The sequence below is a fragment of the Schistocerca serialis genome, chromosome 4, assembly GCF_023864345.2.
Source record: "Schistocerca serialis cubense isolate TAMUIC-IGC-003099 chromosome 4, iqSchSeri2.2, whole genome shotgun sequence".
Lineage (NCBI taxonomy): Eukaryota > Metazoa > Arthropoda > Insecta > Orthoptera > Acrididae > Schistocerca > Schistocerca serialis.
Genome location: NC_064641.1, coordinates 362,074,778 through 362,093,046, shown reverse-complemented (window position 1 = coordinate 362,093,046; position 18,269 = coordinate 362,074,778). Strand labels below are relative to the sequence as shown.

Below are 18,269 nucleotides of genomic sequence, written 5' to 3'. Positions count from 1 at the left end.
TTTCTGAAGAAGAGAAATTTGTTAACATCGAGTATAGATTTAACTGTCAGGAAGTCTTTTCTGAAAGTATTTGTATGGAGTGTAGCCATGTATGGAAGTGAAACATGGACGATAAATAGTTTAGACAAGAAGAGAATAGAAGCTTTCGAAATGTGGTACTACAGAAGAATGCTCGAGGTTAGCTGGAAATATCACGTAACTAATGAGGAGGTACTGAACAGAATTGAGGAGAAGAGGAGTTTGTGGCACAACTTGACTAGAAGAAGGGATCGGTTGGTAGGACATTTTCTGAGGCATCAAGGGATCACCAATTTAGTATTGGAGGGCAGCGTGGAGGGTAAAAATCATAGAGGGAGACCAAGAGATGAATACATTAAGCAGATTCAGAAGGATGTAGGTTGCAATAGGTACTTGGAGGTGGAAATCTTGCACAGGATAGGGTAGCACGGAGAGCTCCATTAGACCAGTCTCTCAACTGAAGACCACAACAGATACAGCAACTGATCTCATTCAGTTAAGAATATGATTTATTCTTCCTCCGTCTCACAACAGTAACTTATCATATACGTCTGTCTCAGAAATTGCAGAAAATTTTATAGTTGTGCCTCATTTTATACTAAAGTGTCAGTATAGTAATGTCATCATACCTAAAGTCCTCAAGATGTGCTAAGATTAATACGCGGGTAGCGCAAAGTAAAGATAAAATCTTACACACATCCCCACGAAATTTATACAGTGCCACACGGAGAACACTGCAGTTAACCTTACTTGATATAGTTACTAAGTGTTAACGATTTGTTGTATTTTCTGCTTCTTCTACAATATGGTGCTTGAATATTTACACTTACTGTCGCCTCTGATTAAATGCTGACGTTCTGCAGTATGTAGTTTCAAATAACGCCATCAAGTGATGAGGATCATTGATTTAAACCGGTTATGGTGTAAACAAATTTAAAGTGCATTTTTCCTATAATTAATCTCTCATTAACATTTCTCAAATGTTACCCGTTTGAAAGTCTTTCATCGCTCTCGTTTCCCATGATTCCGTCCAGAACGTACAAAAATAAATACACAAATAAAAATAGATGCTTCTTGCCTCTTCCAGACTTTTGCTGAAGCGATATAATCGACAGAAGGAACGTATGCTATGCACACGGACAGCTCTGTACAGTGATCTCAGTGCTGGGACGTACCTAGAGACGTGTGGCCACACGTATTACAGTCTTTATTATTTGTCGCAGCTCCACGTTGTGAGTAGTGTAAAGTAAAATATTACTCATTTAATACGGAAAAAGAGGACTTTGGATATCATCTCGGAAAATAGACAGTGAGTTGCAGCTGCTAAAAACTTAATACGCTGTAAGCGTATTCCATTGGAAGAATCCTTCTACCCGCAAGAGCGTAAAATGACTCTGCTGAACATTTAAACACTGTGGAGCTAAATTTAAATATTCTGCCCACTGGTCTGGACTGCACGAGGAAAATTTTGTTCGCTGACTAAAAACCCGCTGAATAGAAGTGTGAGGAAAAAGACTGGAAATATCAGAGCTACACTTAAAAGCTTGGCAGTAAAAAATTTAAAAAATTACAGACATAAAAATGGACAAAGCAGACAACACAGAGGTGGGTAGCATATTCTGTTAATTACTACCTCACAATATTTAGCTACACTGGACGGAAAGAAAATATCCTGTCATGTATAATGTTGCGTACCAGTGAAAAAAATCCAGTATTTCACGCAGAGTTACTCGAGAAATTAATGTCCAAGCAATGGTATTTTCCACACAGGAATTCATAGCCTCCTGTACGGTTGAATTTTAACTGAGAATTCATTTGTACCAATGACAAGCCCGCAGTCTAATCTATAGCGGAAGAGAAACGAAATGTTTTTGATTCATGCCGAGTATTTGGTGACTATTTGATGAATTAAAACTGTGTACCGGCTTGGGAGACTCGTGTCTGTATTTCACTAGTTCACAGGCATTCCTGAGTATGTGTGAAGAAATGACAAGTCTCTTTCACTAGGGCTCTCATTCCAATAGCGTGTCCAGAGAAGGGCAGGAGAGGGCACTTGCCATCCGTCACCCTCTAGAAGAAAAAAATACGTTACATCCCGCCCCGCTAAACAGTTACGAGATCTACTATTCTCTCTATTTTTCACTCACTTCGTGTAAAAGTGGCTGATAAAGCGCGTGGCCTATCTTTTATGCCTAGAGCACGATCACACATATGTCATATTATCCTGTTATTGTTCTGTTAATGTTCTATAAATTAACTAAATTACGTGCGTAATTATGGATGGCGAAATAGATAAATGTCCTCAACACAAGCTGGCTACTTTTTGGTAATTAAAATGTTTATTTAGTCCCTGCTTAAAACTGCGAGTGCAATGAGTGACTTATCCATGAACTCGATCAAGAATGTTCTAAGCCCGGCACATTACATTGGTGTTCGAAGCTAAAAGTTCGAAAAATCGATTGTGGGAAATTTTGCAGCCTATCAAGAAATTTTACAAGTATCTAAAAACCATGCTGCTGCACAGAGCAAAAGTTCACGAGCCCAAGTAGAAATTTTACAAATCATTAAGATTACACTGCTGTCCAGAGTCCAAAAACGTGGCTGTCAAAACTTGTATAACTTCCCGAACTCCCACAGAATTCCTACAATATCCAAAAAATTTCATAATCGCGACTGATATGCTGTTCAGTCGCACACTGCGCGACTTAGTGAGCTCGTACAACCAACTGACCCAGAACAACATGACCGCTGTTCTTTAACAGCCTCGATCTGTTGTTGCAAAATCACACATACTGCTGTCATTACTATTAACAGTACGTATCTAAACTCTTTAGATGACTCGCACTCGCGTACTTATTCCTTTGAGGTGTGAAATATTGATCAGTAAATCTTACAGAATGTCATCCATTGCTTACAAATGAACTTTATAATCAATAAAACTTACATTAAAATAATCATTATTATAAGTATTACACACGAATTAGGAGTAAAATTTCTCAACGTTTTCAGTGGTGGTATTAAAATTTTTTTGAGATACACTATTTGATCAAAAGTATCCGGAAACTTGGCTGAAAATTACTTACAAGTTTGTGGAGCCCTCCATCGGTAATGCTGAAACTCCATATGGTATTGGCCCACCTTTAGCCTTGATGACAGCTTCCACTCTCGCAGGCATCAATCAAGTGCTGGAAGGTCTCTTGGCGAATGGCAGCCCATTCTTCACGGAGTACTGTACTGAGGAGAGGAATCGATGTCGGTCGATGAGGCCTGGTACGAAGTCGGCTTTCCAAAACATCCCAGAGTTGTTCTATAGGATTCAGGTCAGGACTCCGTGCAGGCCAGTCCATTACAGGGATGTTATTGTCGTGTAACCACTCCGACACAAGCCGTGCATTATGAACAGGTGCTCTATCGTACTGAAAGATGCAATCGCCATCCCCGGATTGCTCTTCAATAGTGAGAAGCACGAGGGTGTTTAAAACATCAATTTAGGCCTATGATGTGATATTGCCATGCAAAAATAACAAGGGGTGCAAGCCCCCTCCATGAAATACACGACCACACCATAACACTACCGCCTCCGAATTTTACTGTTGGCACTACACATGATGGCAGATGACGTTCACTGGGCATTCGCTATACCCGCACCGTGCCATCGGATCACCACATTGTATACCGAGATTCGTCACTCCACACAAAATTTTTCCACTGTTCAATCGTCCAATGTTTACGCTCCTTAAACCAAGCGAGGCATCGTTTGGCATTTACCGGCGTGATGTGTGGCTTATGAGCAGCCACTCGACCATAAAATCCACGTTTCCTCACCTCCCACCTAACTTTCATAGTACATGCAGTGGATCTCTATGCAGTTTGGAATTCGTGTGATGGTCTGGATAGAAGTCTGCCTATTACACATTACGACCCTCTTCAACTGTCGGTGGTCTCTGTCAGTCAACAGACGAGGTCAGCCTGTACGCATTTGTGCTGTACGTGTCCCCTCACGTGTCCACTTCACTGTCACATCGGGAACAGTGGAGTTAGGAATGTTTAGGAGTGTGGAAATCTCGAGTGCAGACGTATGACACAAGTGACACCCAATCACCTGACCACTTTCGAAATCCGTGAGTTCCGTGGAGCACTCCATTCTGCTCGCTCAGGATGTCTAATGACTACTGAGGTCGTTGATATAGAGTACCTGGCAGTAGGTGGCAGCACGATGCACGTAATATGAAAAACGTATGTTTTTGGGGGGTGTCCGGATACTTCTGATCACGTAGCGTATTTACTTTTCTGGTTATTGCCACCTTATTCAGAGAAATTATTACATTTTGTATTCTTTGCTATTAACTATTTTAAACCCAAGGAGAATTATATATCAACAGGCAGCTGTCGTACTCTATTATCTAATAAGCCTATACCGCTACCGCTATTGTTCTGCAAACTATTTTGTACTTAAAGCGTTTTCAAGCCTAATAATCAGCATTATAACTTGTAACCGAAATCGTATTGCTGTGACTAAAATTGTGAAGCTGGTTTCAGGTAGCTCTGTTCAAGGGCTATCTGTTGACACCTTGTTCGTCACTATCACTTAAGGTGCTTCAAATGGCTCTGAGCACCATGGGACTTAACATCTGAGGTCATCAGTCCCCTAGAACTTAGACCTACTTAAACCTAACTAACGTAGCGGTCGCGCGGTTCCACACTGAAGCGCCTACAACCGCTCGGCCACACCGGCTGGCTTCACTGAAGCTGTTTAGATCAATTTTGAAAGGCAGTTGGTACATACATACCTTGCATGGTCAATAGCTAAAGTACTTTTACATCTACAGAATGGATATTTAGATGTATTTGCTGCCTCATTTTTCTCTTTCATGTGGTGCCATTGTCTGTTTTGTATCTTTATTGGTATGGACTTCGCTTGTGTGACAGTCATAAAATAATTTTCTGCCTTTGAGTGTACACCGTGGCGATACACACATGTCGCAAGTGGATTTGTAATCGCCACGCTCCCAGAGTAAGCACTTAAATTTCACGAGCAACAGAAACTTAAGTGCCAAAAGCAATGAAACTAACAGCTCGAGTCGCTATCTCCTCGCCTGTGTCAGGACTTGCACCCCGCGTCAAACCAGTACGCGTCTAATCGCGCCTATCAGTCAGACGGATCAGTACAGTATCAATTTGAAGAAAGCCGGAACTTGTAATAGATATTGACTAGTAGCAAGCGTACCTCAAAACTATTTCGTCATTGCAAGGTAATCTAACATGACTCCCTTCGCCCCGCAACCCCTTCCTCTTCCCGCTTAAGTAAGACTCTGGGTATGCTCTTATCTCCTTCACTAATAAACTTCACTGAGCCTCTTCTCCTATTCATTCGGCAGGACCAGTGTCCCAGGGAGAAGAAAAGAATAAGGAGAATAGTTATATAATATCCATCTTATTGAATAATCATCAAGGCCGACGTAGCTAAGTCCAGTGGCTTGAGCATCCCGGAGGAAAGAACTTTGCCGATGACAGTTATGCGTCAGAATGCTGAACATTCTTCTGACTCATCGTATGTTGAAAGAGCGTCCCAATGAAAATGCACTATTAAATTTCTGAAAAAATACGTTAGTTACTTTCAAATTAGAAATATCTTTATTACAATTCAGCAATATGCAATGTCGTTACGTATGGAAAACAAATGTTCGTCTAATTTTATTGATGAACTCCTACTTTTCTATACAATATTTTAATAACATTTTTTGTGCATTTCTGAGTCGATTTTCTTAATGAACGCTCTCAGTTTCACGCTTTAGCTCGGAAATCGTTCAGTATTTGTTTGTGTAAATGCGTGACTTCACGTAATCTCACAGGAGGTATTCATAGGTCATATCACAAGACCTTGATGGCTAGTTCTCGTCTGCAAGTCGTGCTATGACATAACCCAGAATTTCCTCCTGAAACAACGCGCTGCGTAACAGGTGACGTCACCTTCCTATTTTCGAGGTCAAACACCTCCAGTTGAGGTCAAAGGAACTCACTTATCGTGTTCTGATAAAGTACGTTATTCACCGTCACTGTATTACGTATGGCAGTCTGGAAAATGCAAGGTCCAGTCACTTAATACGCCCAAAATGTGCAGCAAACTGCAAATCGTCTTGCATGCATCGGCTGTTGACGGATGATTTGAGGATTCACGTCATACTAAATCCGACAGTTGTACTTGCTGACGTAACTGTCCAGTTTCAAATGCGCGTCATCGCTAAAGATGGACATTCCTCTCAAAATTATCATCCACATATTGGCTTTCCAGCACCCAGTTCTCGCTCTTGGAAATGGTCAATTGGCAGTAGTTGTCGCGCCAGCTGAACCTTATTGTATATGAAGATCCGTTATCAGACTTGGCTGCATGGTGCTCATCCGAATGTTCACTTCTTGTGATCGACAGTGAATCGAGGCCCGATGACATCGGGCTACACTCTCATTTAATGAAGGCAAACCGGCTGGTAGGACTCCACCATACTGCTTATGACAGGGGCGTCATTCCTGCCGCATCAACACGGTGTTGGTTACAAGAGGCCAATGACAGTGGGGAGAAGTCGATCCATGTAGTGCGCTTGAATAGCAAAGCTATGCCGTTGATAAGTTAGTGTGTGATTTCGAGTTCCGAAATGTACACTCCTGGAAATTGAAATAAGAACACCGTGAATTCATTGTCCCAGGAAGGGGAAACTTTATTGACACATTCCTGGGGTCAGATACATCACATGATCACACTGACAGAACCACAGGCACATAGACACAGGCAACAGAGCATGCACAATATCGGCACTAGTACAGTGTATATCCACCTTTCGCAGCAATGCAGGCTGCTATTCTCCCATGGAGACGATCGTAGAGATGCTGGATGTAGTCCTGTGGAACGGCTTGCCATGCCATTTCCACCTGGCGCCTCAGTTGGACCAGCGTTCGTGCTGGACGTGCAGACCGCGTGAGACGACGCTTCATCCAGTCCCAAACATGCTCAATCGGGGACAGATCCGGAGATCTTGCTGGCCAGGGTAGTTGACTTACACCTTCTAGAGCACGTTGGGTGGCACGGGATACATGCGGACGTGCATTGTCCTGTTGGAACAGCAAGTTCCCTTGCCGGTCTAGGAATGGTAGAACGATGGGTTCGATGACGGTTTGGATGTACCATGCACTATTCAGTGTCCCCTCGACGATCACCAGTGGTGTACGGCCAGTGTAGGAGATCGCTCCCCACACCATGATGCCGGGTGTTGGCCCTGTGTGCCTTGGTCGTATGCTGTCCTGATTGTGGCGCTCACCTGCACGGCGCCAAACACGCATACGACCATCATTGGCACCAAGGCAGAAGCGACTCTCATCGCTGAAGACGACACGTCTCCATTCGTCCCTCCATTCACGCCTGTCGCGACACCACTGGAGGCGGGCTGCACGATGTTGGGGCGTGAGCGGAAGACGGCCTAACGGTGTGCGGAACCGTAGCCCAGCTTCATGGAGACGGTTGCGAATGGTCCTCGCCGATACCCCAGGAGCAACAGTGTCCCTAATTTGCTGGGAAGTGGCGGTGCGGTCCCCTGCGGCACTGCGTAGGATCCTACGGTCTTGGCGTGCATCCGTGCGTCGCTGCGGTCCGGTCCCAGGTCGACGGGCACGTGAACCTTCCGCCGACCACTGGCGACAACATCGATGTACTGTGGAGACCTCACGCCCCACGTGTTGAGCAATTCGGCGGTACGTCCACCCGGCCTCCCGCATGCCCACTATACGCCCTCGCTCAAAGTCCGTCAACTGCACATACGGTTCACGTCCACGCTGTCGCGGCATGCTACCAGTGTTAAAGACTGCGATGGAGCTCCGTATGCCACGGCAAACTGGCTGACACTGAGGGCGGCGGTGCACAAATGCTGCGCAGCTAGCGCCATTCGACGGCCAACACCGCGGTTCCTGGTGTGTCCGCTGTGCCGTGCATGTGATCATTGCTTGTACAGCCCTCTCGCAGTGTCCGGAGCAAGTATGGTGGGTCTGACACACCGGTGTCAATGTGTTCTTTTTTCCATTTCCAGGAGTGTACATGAATGATCCGCAAGATGTTTCTCTGATAAAACGACGGCACTGAATGGCCCGCTAGTTGGTTTTTCCTGCTATGACGTATGGTCGGCACCTTGAACTCTCTCTTTCATTACGTTAGTCTCGATATAAAGAATGAGTACGCAGGAGATTTTTCTGATGGGTATGGTACTGAATTCTTTTCTGCTTTCTTTAAAACTAAAATTTAGCGCAGCTTTTGATGTTTTAAATAATTCAGTTTTACAGCATCAGTGAATAAGCTCAACGTTACAGAGCCTTTAACTATCTCTGTTACTTGCGAAAAACATCAGTTTTGAATCAGTTACTTTGTCTGAAGCGGGAAGAGGGCAAATAAAAAAGCAGAAAAGCTGACTTTTGCTAAATACTAACTCCGTGGTCATCGCGATGTCACACTTAAAAAGTCGACGACACAATTGTGAAATTTGTTTACAGGAGCTAAATTATCTTACAACTGAATTGTCCCTAATTTCAATATAAAATATTTGATTCATGGACAAAATAAGAAATTTTGTGTCCCTTAATAGATTATAAAGAACAAATATTAGGTCAAAAGCTGAAATCAGTTAGTAATTCTACTCTCTCACTGTTTTCGTGTCTTTTCTGAAATAAAATTACTCGTAGAATGAGATTTCAGTACTTTCAAAATTTTTATTAAAAATACCACAATGTATAAATAATCTTGAAAAGTTTTGAGAAGTTACTGTAACAATATGAAACTGTTCGGTTAATCGATCTGTAAGATTCAAATATCCATCCTGATACAAGTTTGTTGCTTTTTTTATTTTAAAATTAGAGAATTAGCAATTTCCCAAGCACATAACCGAAAATACTGTTAGAAACTCAATTTTTTCGTTTCTGTAGATGCTGAGCCAAGAGAAAATCGGAAAATCATAAATAATCATATTTCCTTATTTATTCAGAGTTTATCTGAAAATGCACTTAACGTATCATTTGCGATAAGGGCAGCTGGGATACCCCAGTGTAATTATGAAATTTTCTTCCTTTTCGACCCATGCTTGGTACATTTATCCGCCAAACCTCTCAAAGTTGTTTCTTTAAACTTTATAATGTTGATGATTATAGCATAACCATCAGAGCACGATTTCGAATTTTTATTGTATCACAAAGACTATCCAATAATTATGTCTCACCAACAGCAATAACTAGAAATAAGAAGAATACTCGAAGGAATTTATCAGACAATCCTTGTAGCTATTAAATGCACTCATATGATAATTACTGATTGGTCCTGAACCTATCTCGCTTAATAAAAGTAATTTTGTAGTTATAAATGACATCCTGACGTTCTCTGTCAGTGGATGATGAGTGTGGGTGGTGTGTCGATGACATTGATAACAGAAAACTTTGAACCCAGTTGTTACGTGTAGCTAAGTCATCTGTTTTGTTTCGTTTGTATATAGCGTACAGTGAAGATGATTTATGACCCAAACCGGCAGTGAATAAATAATTTACAAGGACAGAAACAAGGTCAGCATTGGTCGTAATATCATTTATCTCTTTTACTGCACTGCACGTCTAGATTTCAACTGACAGTACAGCTATCATCAGTGCGTTGTAAGTAGTCATGTAGAGTGAACGTAATTATAACGACACATATTCCAATCCAACTCAGGCTCAGATATTTGTGGACTAATGCTTGTACGTGCCTGAGTTAGACTGAAATATGTGTCGTTATAATTACGTTCGGTCAACGTGACTACTTACAATGCACTGTACTGTCACTACTGTGACGTCTTCCGAAGAGCAGAGACGTTTAGTGCAGTAGTGCTGTACCATCTTGTGGGTAACGATAACATGTGTGTTCTGAAAAGAAAATGTAGTGGGACTTTTTTGCTTTGTGAGTACAGTTCTTTAGTGTAGATAGGGTGTGTTTAACAGCGAGTATTTAATTAAATTAAAATTCGCTTCAAGATAAATCCAGCGCAATTCTTTAGTCAGAACCGAATTCTTTACTAAGCCTTCGAAATTGTTGTTTTGCTATCCAGCGATTTTTATAAAGACAAATATTTAAATTCATCATTACTCGAATTTCATAGGAGTCTTCCACTCACACAGTTTGATCAGCTGCATAAGTTTAACAGCGCCTTTTTCCCCTTTCGGCATTTTTTATCTATGAAAAAAATTCTCCTAAATAAAATATGCAAAAATTATATACAGCTGCAAATTAGCTCATAAGCATTTCAAGTCGCTGCTAATAATTTTCGATAGTAAACTTGATGCATAACAGCAAACAGTTGTAAGTGAGAAGTTACAGCCACATAAATCTCACTAATCGTCATTACAATCGCTAATTTCATTATGTAAATTGGAAATCTCATGTAATTAACTACAGTTAAAATGTTCAGTTATATTATATATGACAGTTACTTAGTATCTTAATTGGTCATAAAATAAAGACAACTGATTATAGTATGAATTTAGTATGTATTATTTGCATTGTAAATTTTACATTGTTATTTCACTTAACGAGGATAATTTGTTCCTAAATATTACTCATAATTAACAGTCGTAAAGCGAAACACTTTTTTCCCTAGGAATCCATGTAGCATAGGTCAATGCGTTCGACAAATAGGAACTGAAACAGATTTGCAATGTAGTATTGTAGTTTATTTATAGTCAGTGCAACCTGATTTAGAAGAAAGATCTCTTAAGATATTTGTTTATGCCTGCGCTTCAAAAGAGACATAGAATATTGGTAGTTCGCATAGCTACTACCTTATGAGCATCATTAATGAACCAACAACAAATCAGAACTGTAATTCATTAACAAATACTGCAAGGTAAACGGTACCACGCGCCAGCGAAGAAAGATTTTGCAATATCGTTGCAGAGAGCAGGCCCGGATCTAGGAGGGAGGGGGGGGGGGGGGAGGGAACCAGGGTATATGCACCAGACGGCAATTTCAGGTGGCTCCACATTCATATTCTTGAAGAAAAAAAACCTTGTTTCACAAAGCATCTAGCATCCAGTGCACGTTGGTCTACTGACTGTTCATATGATTTTGAAACGCATCGCAGTTACTTGTTGAACACATTCTAAGTTTATTTCTGAACGAATCATAAGTTGATTTTTGAATGCTGCCAGGGGAATCCCCGTCACATCTATAAATAAAAAAACTTTCACGCAGACAAAAGGGTTCTAGTTGTTTTTTATCTCGTGCGAACAGAAACCAGACTATCGCCGTGGTTTTTTTTTTTTTTTTTAGTTGTGCCTGTCTACTTACTGTGTGTCTTCATCCGCATCGTCAACGCTGTGTTTTTATACTTTAAATTCCACAACTTTCCACCATTTTAAAGTTTTTTACCATGTCACCGTTGTATCACCTGTTTTTATTGTTTATTTATATTCTCATTATGTTTTTCAACTTTACTGTAGGCTCTAGAGCCGCCTATTACGCTGCTGCCAGCCCCCCTCCCCCCTCTGGGTGGGGGTGGGAAATCGAAATGCAGTAAAGGAAAAAAAACAAAGGGGGAGGGGGCTATACAGGCTGAACCGAGTAAACCCGGACGGGTGTGTACCAATAGCTGTTTGTTTATGCGGTTGACTGGGTGTACGAATGATCAGCGTTGTTATAATTATTAGCGAAATCCTTAGATTCAGACTACTAGGGCGGAAATAAACGTTTAACGGGAGTAACAGGTAACAAATATTAGATACTATTTTCTCGGTGTATCCAATAAAATGAAATCTTGACAAAAAAAATTTGTCAGACTGCTACACTACTACAGACCAGTTGTACTATCGCCGGTTAGCACCCGATTTAAAAATTCTGGGAATAGCGCGGAAAATGCATTGTACGAACACGCAATAACGCCTAACCGGAGAATAAACACGGGGTAAGTGAACCAGTGACTCTTGCTTGGTTACTGAAGTTAACCGGAGTACAAGTTTTGACAATGGCTTGAACAGTTACTGAATTAGACACGACCAAGGTTGTTTGTTGGAACTATGAAGAAGAAGAAACGGGGAGATTTCACAAGGTATATGGAAGGATATGAAGATTCCAAATTTACATAAAAATTTCGTACTACTACTTTTCTATCTCATGCTTGTTAACTGGAGTATAAAAATGAAATATGAAACAATTTCCTAAGATAAACCTTTTTGCTTGTAGCAGGAATAACAGGCATTTCATATTGGTACTTCGTGAATTAAATTCTGTCTTGTTATTTATGTAAGCGAGGTACATAAAAACGACCATTTGTGTCAAAACAGTCTCGCTTATTTGGCACGTGTTAAAATTGCTGCAATGTTAGAAAGACCTATTTCGTTCTGTCTAGCAGTCAGTGACAAAATAGACGTAATTAGATGGACAGACCACACCACTCTTAGATACTATTCGTGTTAACAGCTTTTTCAGTATCACACAACGACACTTTGATTTTCCATAGAGCAAAAGGTTTGATGAGATAATACATTCTTTCGCAGAAAGGAAAGCACGCCGTGTAAAGCTGTAGCAAGATCAGAGAGAAAAAAAAAAATGCTGGGACCTACGGACTGAAGAAATGTGTACTATCTCGCTTGTTCTTGTCTCTACTGGTTTTGTTTCCTTTATTTAATCTTATTTCACATAAAAGTGAGCGTTACTAGCTAATAGGCAATAAAGAATGTAAATTTTATAAAGAGTTCTCATTCTCCCGGTCACAAATGAGCCGACCCAGTGTTAACTGTAGGCTTTATGTAGGGGGGCAGGATGTCATACCGGCCGACTGGAAGCAGTAGAGGCACCATGGGACATTTTAATTCCCATTGTGCTGAATGTAGGTCTGATTGCTTCTGTTGCAAAGCACACACGTTTGAGTACCACAAAGCGAAATACATTGACGTGCGATAGAAGAATGCTGTGTGAAGACGCGTGGCGCTGCACTTTGACACACTTAAGACCAAATAACATGCTTTACATTTCCTCTGACATATAAGTTGTATATATCAAACTCTTTAGAAAGATGTGCGCCACAAAATGAATATATTTATGAAAAATCGATTTTTTAAAGTATTTGACGTCCTATCTCAAGCGCTCGAGGAGGGAGAGCGGCGCCACTATCAAGGTTCTGCCCCGATTCGGAAATATCGTAGATCCGGGGCTGGCAGTAAGTTTGTTACATCAGCTGACTGAATACAGCTTACTACCGATCGGTGTTTTATAGCAGAACGCGTAACTTAGTGTTCATTTACAGTGGCCAAAGAGAACGAAAATGGTTATTTAAGACTGAAAAAACGCCAAGCAGGTTCTTTACACGAAACATCTTTCGTTAAGCCATTCTGCCTCTCAGGTTTTCTTCTACTTGTGTGAATCACACGTTATGGAAAGTGCTCGATATGCAAGACACGAGTGTAATTAAAAAAATTACGGCGGGCCGGATACCATGCACGCCTGACCCGTTACCGCGGGCCAAGTTGATGCGGTTCGCGGGCTGGTGTTGGTCCAGGAGCCGCAGTATGGAGACCCCGGTTATTGTAAAAGACAATTAGCTCTTCATTCTCACGAAGTAATGAGTGCTATCGACATCGGATTTCAAACTGAGTCCAAATTTCTAGATTTTCAGAAGACTTTTGACACGTTTCTTCACAAGCGATTTCCAATCAAATTGAGTCCTATAGAGTGTCGTCTCGTTCTTGAGTTCCTGTAATAAAGGTCACAGTTTGTAGTAACTGATGGAAAGTCATCGAGTATAAAAGAAGTAATATCTGGCGTTCCCCAAGGAAGTGTTATAGGGCCCCTCCTGTTCCTGATCTACATGAACGACCTAGGGCTGAATATGAGCAGCCCTCTTAGATTGTTTGCAGCTGATACTGTCATTTACCGTCTTGTAAAGTTATCAGATAATCAAAACCAATTGCAAAATGATTTATGCAAGATATCTGTATGGTGGCAAAGTGGCAATGACTCTAAATAATGAAAAGTCTGGAATCATCCACATGAGTACTAAAAGAAATCCGCTAAATTTCGGTTACACGATAAATCACGGAATTCTAAAGACTGTAAATTCAACTAAATACTTAGGAATACAATTACGAATAACTTATTTTGGTACGTTGAGGAGAAAGCGAACCAGAGACTGCGAATTATTGGCAGAATACTAAGGAAGTGCAACTGATCTACCAAAGAGAATGCTTACACGACGCTTGTCTGCCCTCTCCTGGACTACTGTTGTGCGGTGGGGGATCAGTATCAGATGGAATTGACGGAGGATGTCGAAAAAATTCAGAGAAGGACAGCTCGTTTTCTATTATAACGAAATAGAGGACAGAGTGGTATTGACATGGTACGGGGATTGGACTGCCAGTCGTTAAAGCAAAGATATTTCTCGCTGCGGGAGGATCTTCACGTTAAATTTCAGTCACCAGCTTTCTCCTCCCTTTGCGAAACTATTATGTTGGCGCCCACGTACATAGGGGGAAGTAACCATCACGATAAAATGAGAGAAATTAGAGCTCGCACGGAAAGATATAAGTGTTCGTTTTTCCCACTCGCCGTTTGAGAGTGGGGCGATAGAGAATTAGGTTGAAGGAGTTTCGACAAACCCTCTGTCAGTGCTTAATTTTGAAGTGCAGCGTAATCATGTAGCTATATATGTAGATATTGAGGTTTAGTTCCCAGTAGAAGAGTATTTGGCAAACCGCTCGTAGTGTATTTCAAGCGTCGAACCAGCTAACTGGAAAAAAGGCAGACGAAGTATATTGGCCTAGAAGCAGACGACACCGAAAATAACTGCATTTTTATGTAGGGAAGAAGTGTTGTACTGACAATCGGGGACTTTCCGCCTAGTTCTTGTCCTCTAAAACGATTGCGTGGCGGTTTCAAAGGAGATCGGAGTACGGAAGAGCGCGTGAAGAGTGCGCTGGCATGTGTTGCAGATCGTGGACGTGGGCGACCTGGTGCTGATGCCGGGCCTGGTGGACTCGCACGTGCACCTCAACGAGCCGGGCCGCGTCGACTGGGAGGGCTTCTGGACGGGCACGCGCGCTGCCGCCGCCGGCGGCGTCACCACTCTCGTCGAGATGCCGCTGTGAGTGCGCTGGCGCTGCGGCCGCTTCTCTGTGCTGCCCCTACAGGACACTCAGCAAACCACTGCGAACTGCATGGCACAGCGTACTTATCGTGTGCTTATCGTTCTACCACTCATATGGACTTCATGCCATTCTGTTTTAATATAGAACGTGGGATGACGCTTTCCTGGGGGACAATCTACACTCCTTCCAAATTAAAAGTGTGAGGGTAGACCAGATGTGGCTTGAATTCAAGGAAATAGTATCGACAGCAGTTGAGAGATTTATACGAAATAAATTAACAAACGATGGAGCTGATACCGCATGGTACATAAAACAGGTGAGAACACTGTTGTAGTAACAACGAAAGAAAGTTCCAGACTTAAACGAACGCAAAACCCTCTAAGATTAGCGATCATTTACAGAAGCTCGAAATTTAACGCGGATTTCAATGCAAGATGCTTTCACAACGAAACTTTGTCTCTAAACCGGGCAGAAAATACAAAGGGATACTGGTTGTATGTAAAATTTGCTAGTGGCAAAACACAATGCCTTCTCTGCGTGATAGCAATGGAAATACTATCGATGACAGTGCTGCTAACACAGAGTTATAAAACACAACATTCCAAAATTCCTTCTCCAAAGAAGACTAAGTAAATATTCCAGAGTTTCAATTAAGAACAGCTGCCAACACGAGCAAACAACTGAAATCATTTAACAAAAGTAACTCTTCAGGTCCAGATTGTATACCAGTTAGGTTCCTTTCAGAGTATGCTGATTCAATATCTCCAAACTTAACAATCATGTACGAGGTCTAAGGCACTGCAGTCATGGACTGTGTGGCTGGTCCCAGCGGAGGTTCGAGTCCTTCCTTGGGCATGGGTGTGTGTGTTTGTCCTTAGGATAATTTAGGTTAAGTAGTGTGTAAGCTTAGGGACTGATGACCTTAGCAGTTAAGTCCCATAAGATTACACACACACACATGTACGAGGGCTATTCGCAAACTGAGGAACGATCGGTCGCAAAATCGAAACGACTGTGAAAATTCGATAAGGCTTTTCACAGACCTTTTGGGCAGTGTCTCTAGTATGCCTGTCGACCGCATCAAGACGCTCTTTTCAGTTGTGAGCGCACTGTGGGCGAGTAATGGTGCCTAGAACAACAATGTCTCCCGCCAAGTAGGAGGGCCAGCTGAGAGGCTTTGCCTTAATGAATGCAGCCCACCTAACACAACTGTCACGCACTTCCTTCTTCATGCTAATTCTCAGTCGCACTCTGCAGGGGCAGTGAAGACGCTCCCGCAGCCTTTTCGATGGGAAGTGTTCGATACCCACAACACAGCCCTAATTGGCTCGTCCTATCATCTCTGTTCACATGAAACGCTCGATACGAACACTTGGGTGAAGGATACGCGCTATACACCCGGATAGAGAATTATCGGAAAACACAGGCGGCTGCCTTCTATGACGATGGTGTTGGAAATTTGGTATAACGCTCCGACAAGTGTCTAAGTCGGAGAGGCGACTATGTAGAGATGTATTTGGAAGGTGTAGCTAAATGTGAAAATAAAACAGCTTTGATTTTCGCTGTGGTTTCGATTTCACGACCGATCGTTCCTTACTTTCCGAATAACCCTCGTACAACCTCTCACTCGACGAAAGATCTGTATCCAAAGACGGGAAAGTTGCATGGGTTACACCAATATTCAAGAAAGGCAATAGGAGTAATCCAGTAAGCTACAGGCCCATATCATTGACGTCGATATGCAGCAGGATTCAGGAACGTATGTTGCATTCGAACATTATGCGTTACCTCGAATAGAGCAGTATATTGACACATAGTCAGTATGGGTTTAGAAGACATCGTTCTTGTCAAACATAACTAGCTCCTTACTTAGACTACTTGTTGAGTGCTATCGACAAGGAATTTCTAATTGATTACGTATTTCTAGATTTTGCAGAAGGCTTTTGACACCTTACCTCAGAAGTGGTTTGTAATCAAATGGCGTGCTTATGGCATATCGTCTGTCATACGACCGGATTCGTGATTTCCTGTCAGAGAAGTTACAGTCCGTAATAACTGACGGAAAGTCGTCGACTAAAACAGAATTGATTTCTGGTGTTCTCCAAGATGATGTTATACGTCCTCTGCTGTTCCTTATACATGTAAACGATGTAGGACACACAATCGGCCTCAAGCGCGACAGAAACCGCTGCTGCCACTAAACGTAGCCCCACCTCAACCAGAATCCGTGCGAACATTACGAAGGGAAGAGGAACCAATGGTTTTTTGGGGTTGTGTTCCTCGCAACAGGCCACTGCTCACAGCTGGACATAAGGCTGCATGTCTTCAGTGGATCAAACAAGACATACACCGACTGGAGTCGTCCAGTCTGAGCAGCCATCTTAGGTTGTTTGCAGGTGATGCTGCGGATTTCTGTCAGGTGTCGAAGTTGAGTGACTGTAGGAGGATACAAGGTGACTTAAATAAAATATCTTGTTGGTGTGATGTATAGCAGCTTAGCAGCGTCCGAGTAGAGTAGAAAAATGTAAGCTAAAGCTGATGAGTAGGAAAAACAAACCCGTAATGTTCGGACGCAGTGTAAGTAGCGTCGTTTAAATATCTGGACGTAACGTTGCAAAGAGATATGAAATGGAACGAGCATTTGAGGACTGTGGTAGGGAAGGCGAATGGCCGACTTCGGTTTATTGGGAAAATTTTAGGAAAGTGTAGTTCATCTGTAAAGGGGACAGCATACAGGACGCCGTTGCGACCTATTCTAAAGTACTGCTTGAGTGTTTGGGATCCGTACCAGATCGGATTAAAGGAAGATATCGAAACAATTCAGAAGCGGGCTGCTAGATTTGTTACTGGCAGGTTCGAGTAACGCGTCAGTATCACGGAGATGCTTCGGCAACTCAAACGGGAATCCCTGGAGTGAAAGCGACGTTCTTTTCGAGGCTCTTGATGCTCACTGCCGAACGATCCACTGCCGCCAACATACATTACGCATAAGGGCCAGGAAGGTAAATACAAGAAATTAGGGCTCATGCGGAGGCATATGGACAGTCGTTTTTCCCTCGCTCTGTTTGCGAGTAGAAGAGGAAAGGAAGTGACAGGTGGTGGTACAGGGTATCCTCTGC

At 42.3% G+C, this 18,269-nt stretch overlaps 1 protein-coding gene across 1 annotated transcript in view; it reads left to right on the top strand.

The window, feature by feature from the left end:
* Nucleotides 1-18,269, top strand: part of LOC126474162 (allantoinase) — a 252,153-nt gene that overhangs the window by 67,624 nt on the left and 166,260 nt on the right. The window contains exon 3 of the mRNA XM_050101619.1: nt 14,995-15,146. Within this exon, the coding sequence (XP_049957576.1) occupies nt 14,995-15,146 (152 nt within the window). The remainder of the gene's footprint in view (nt 1-14,994; nt 15,147-18,269) is intronic.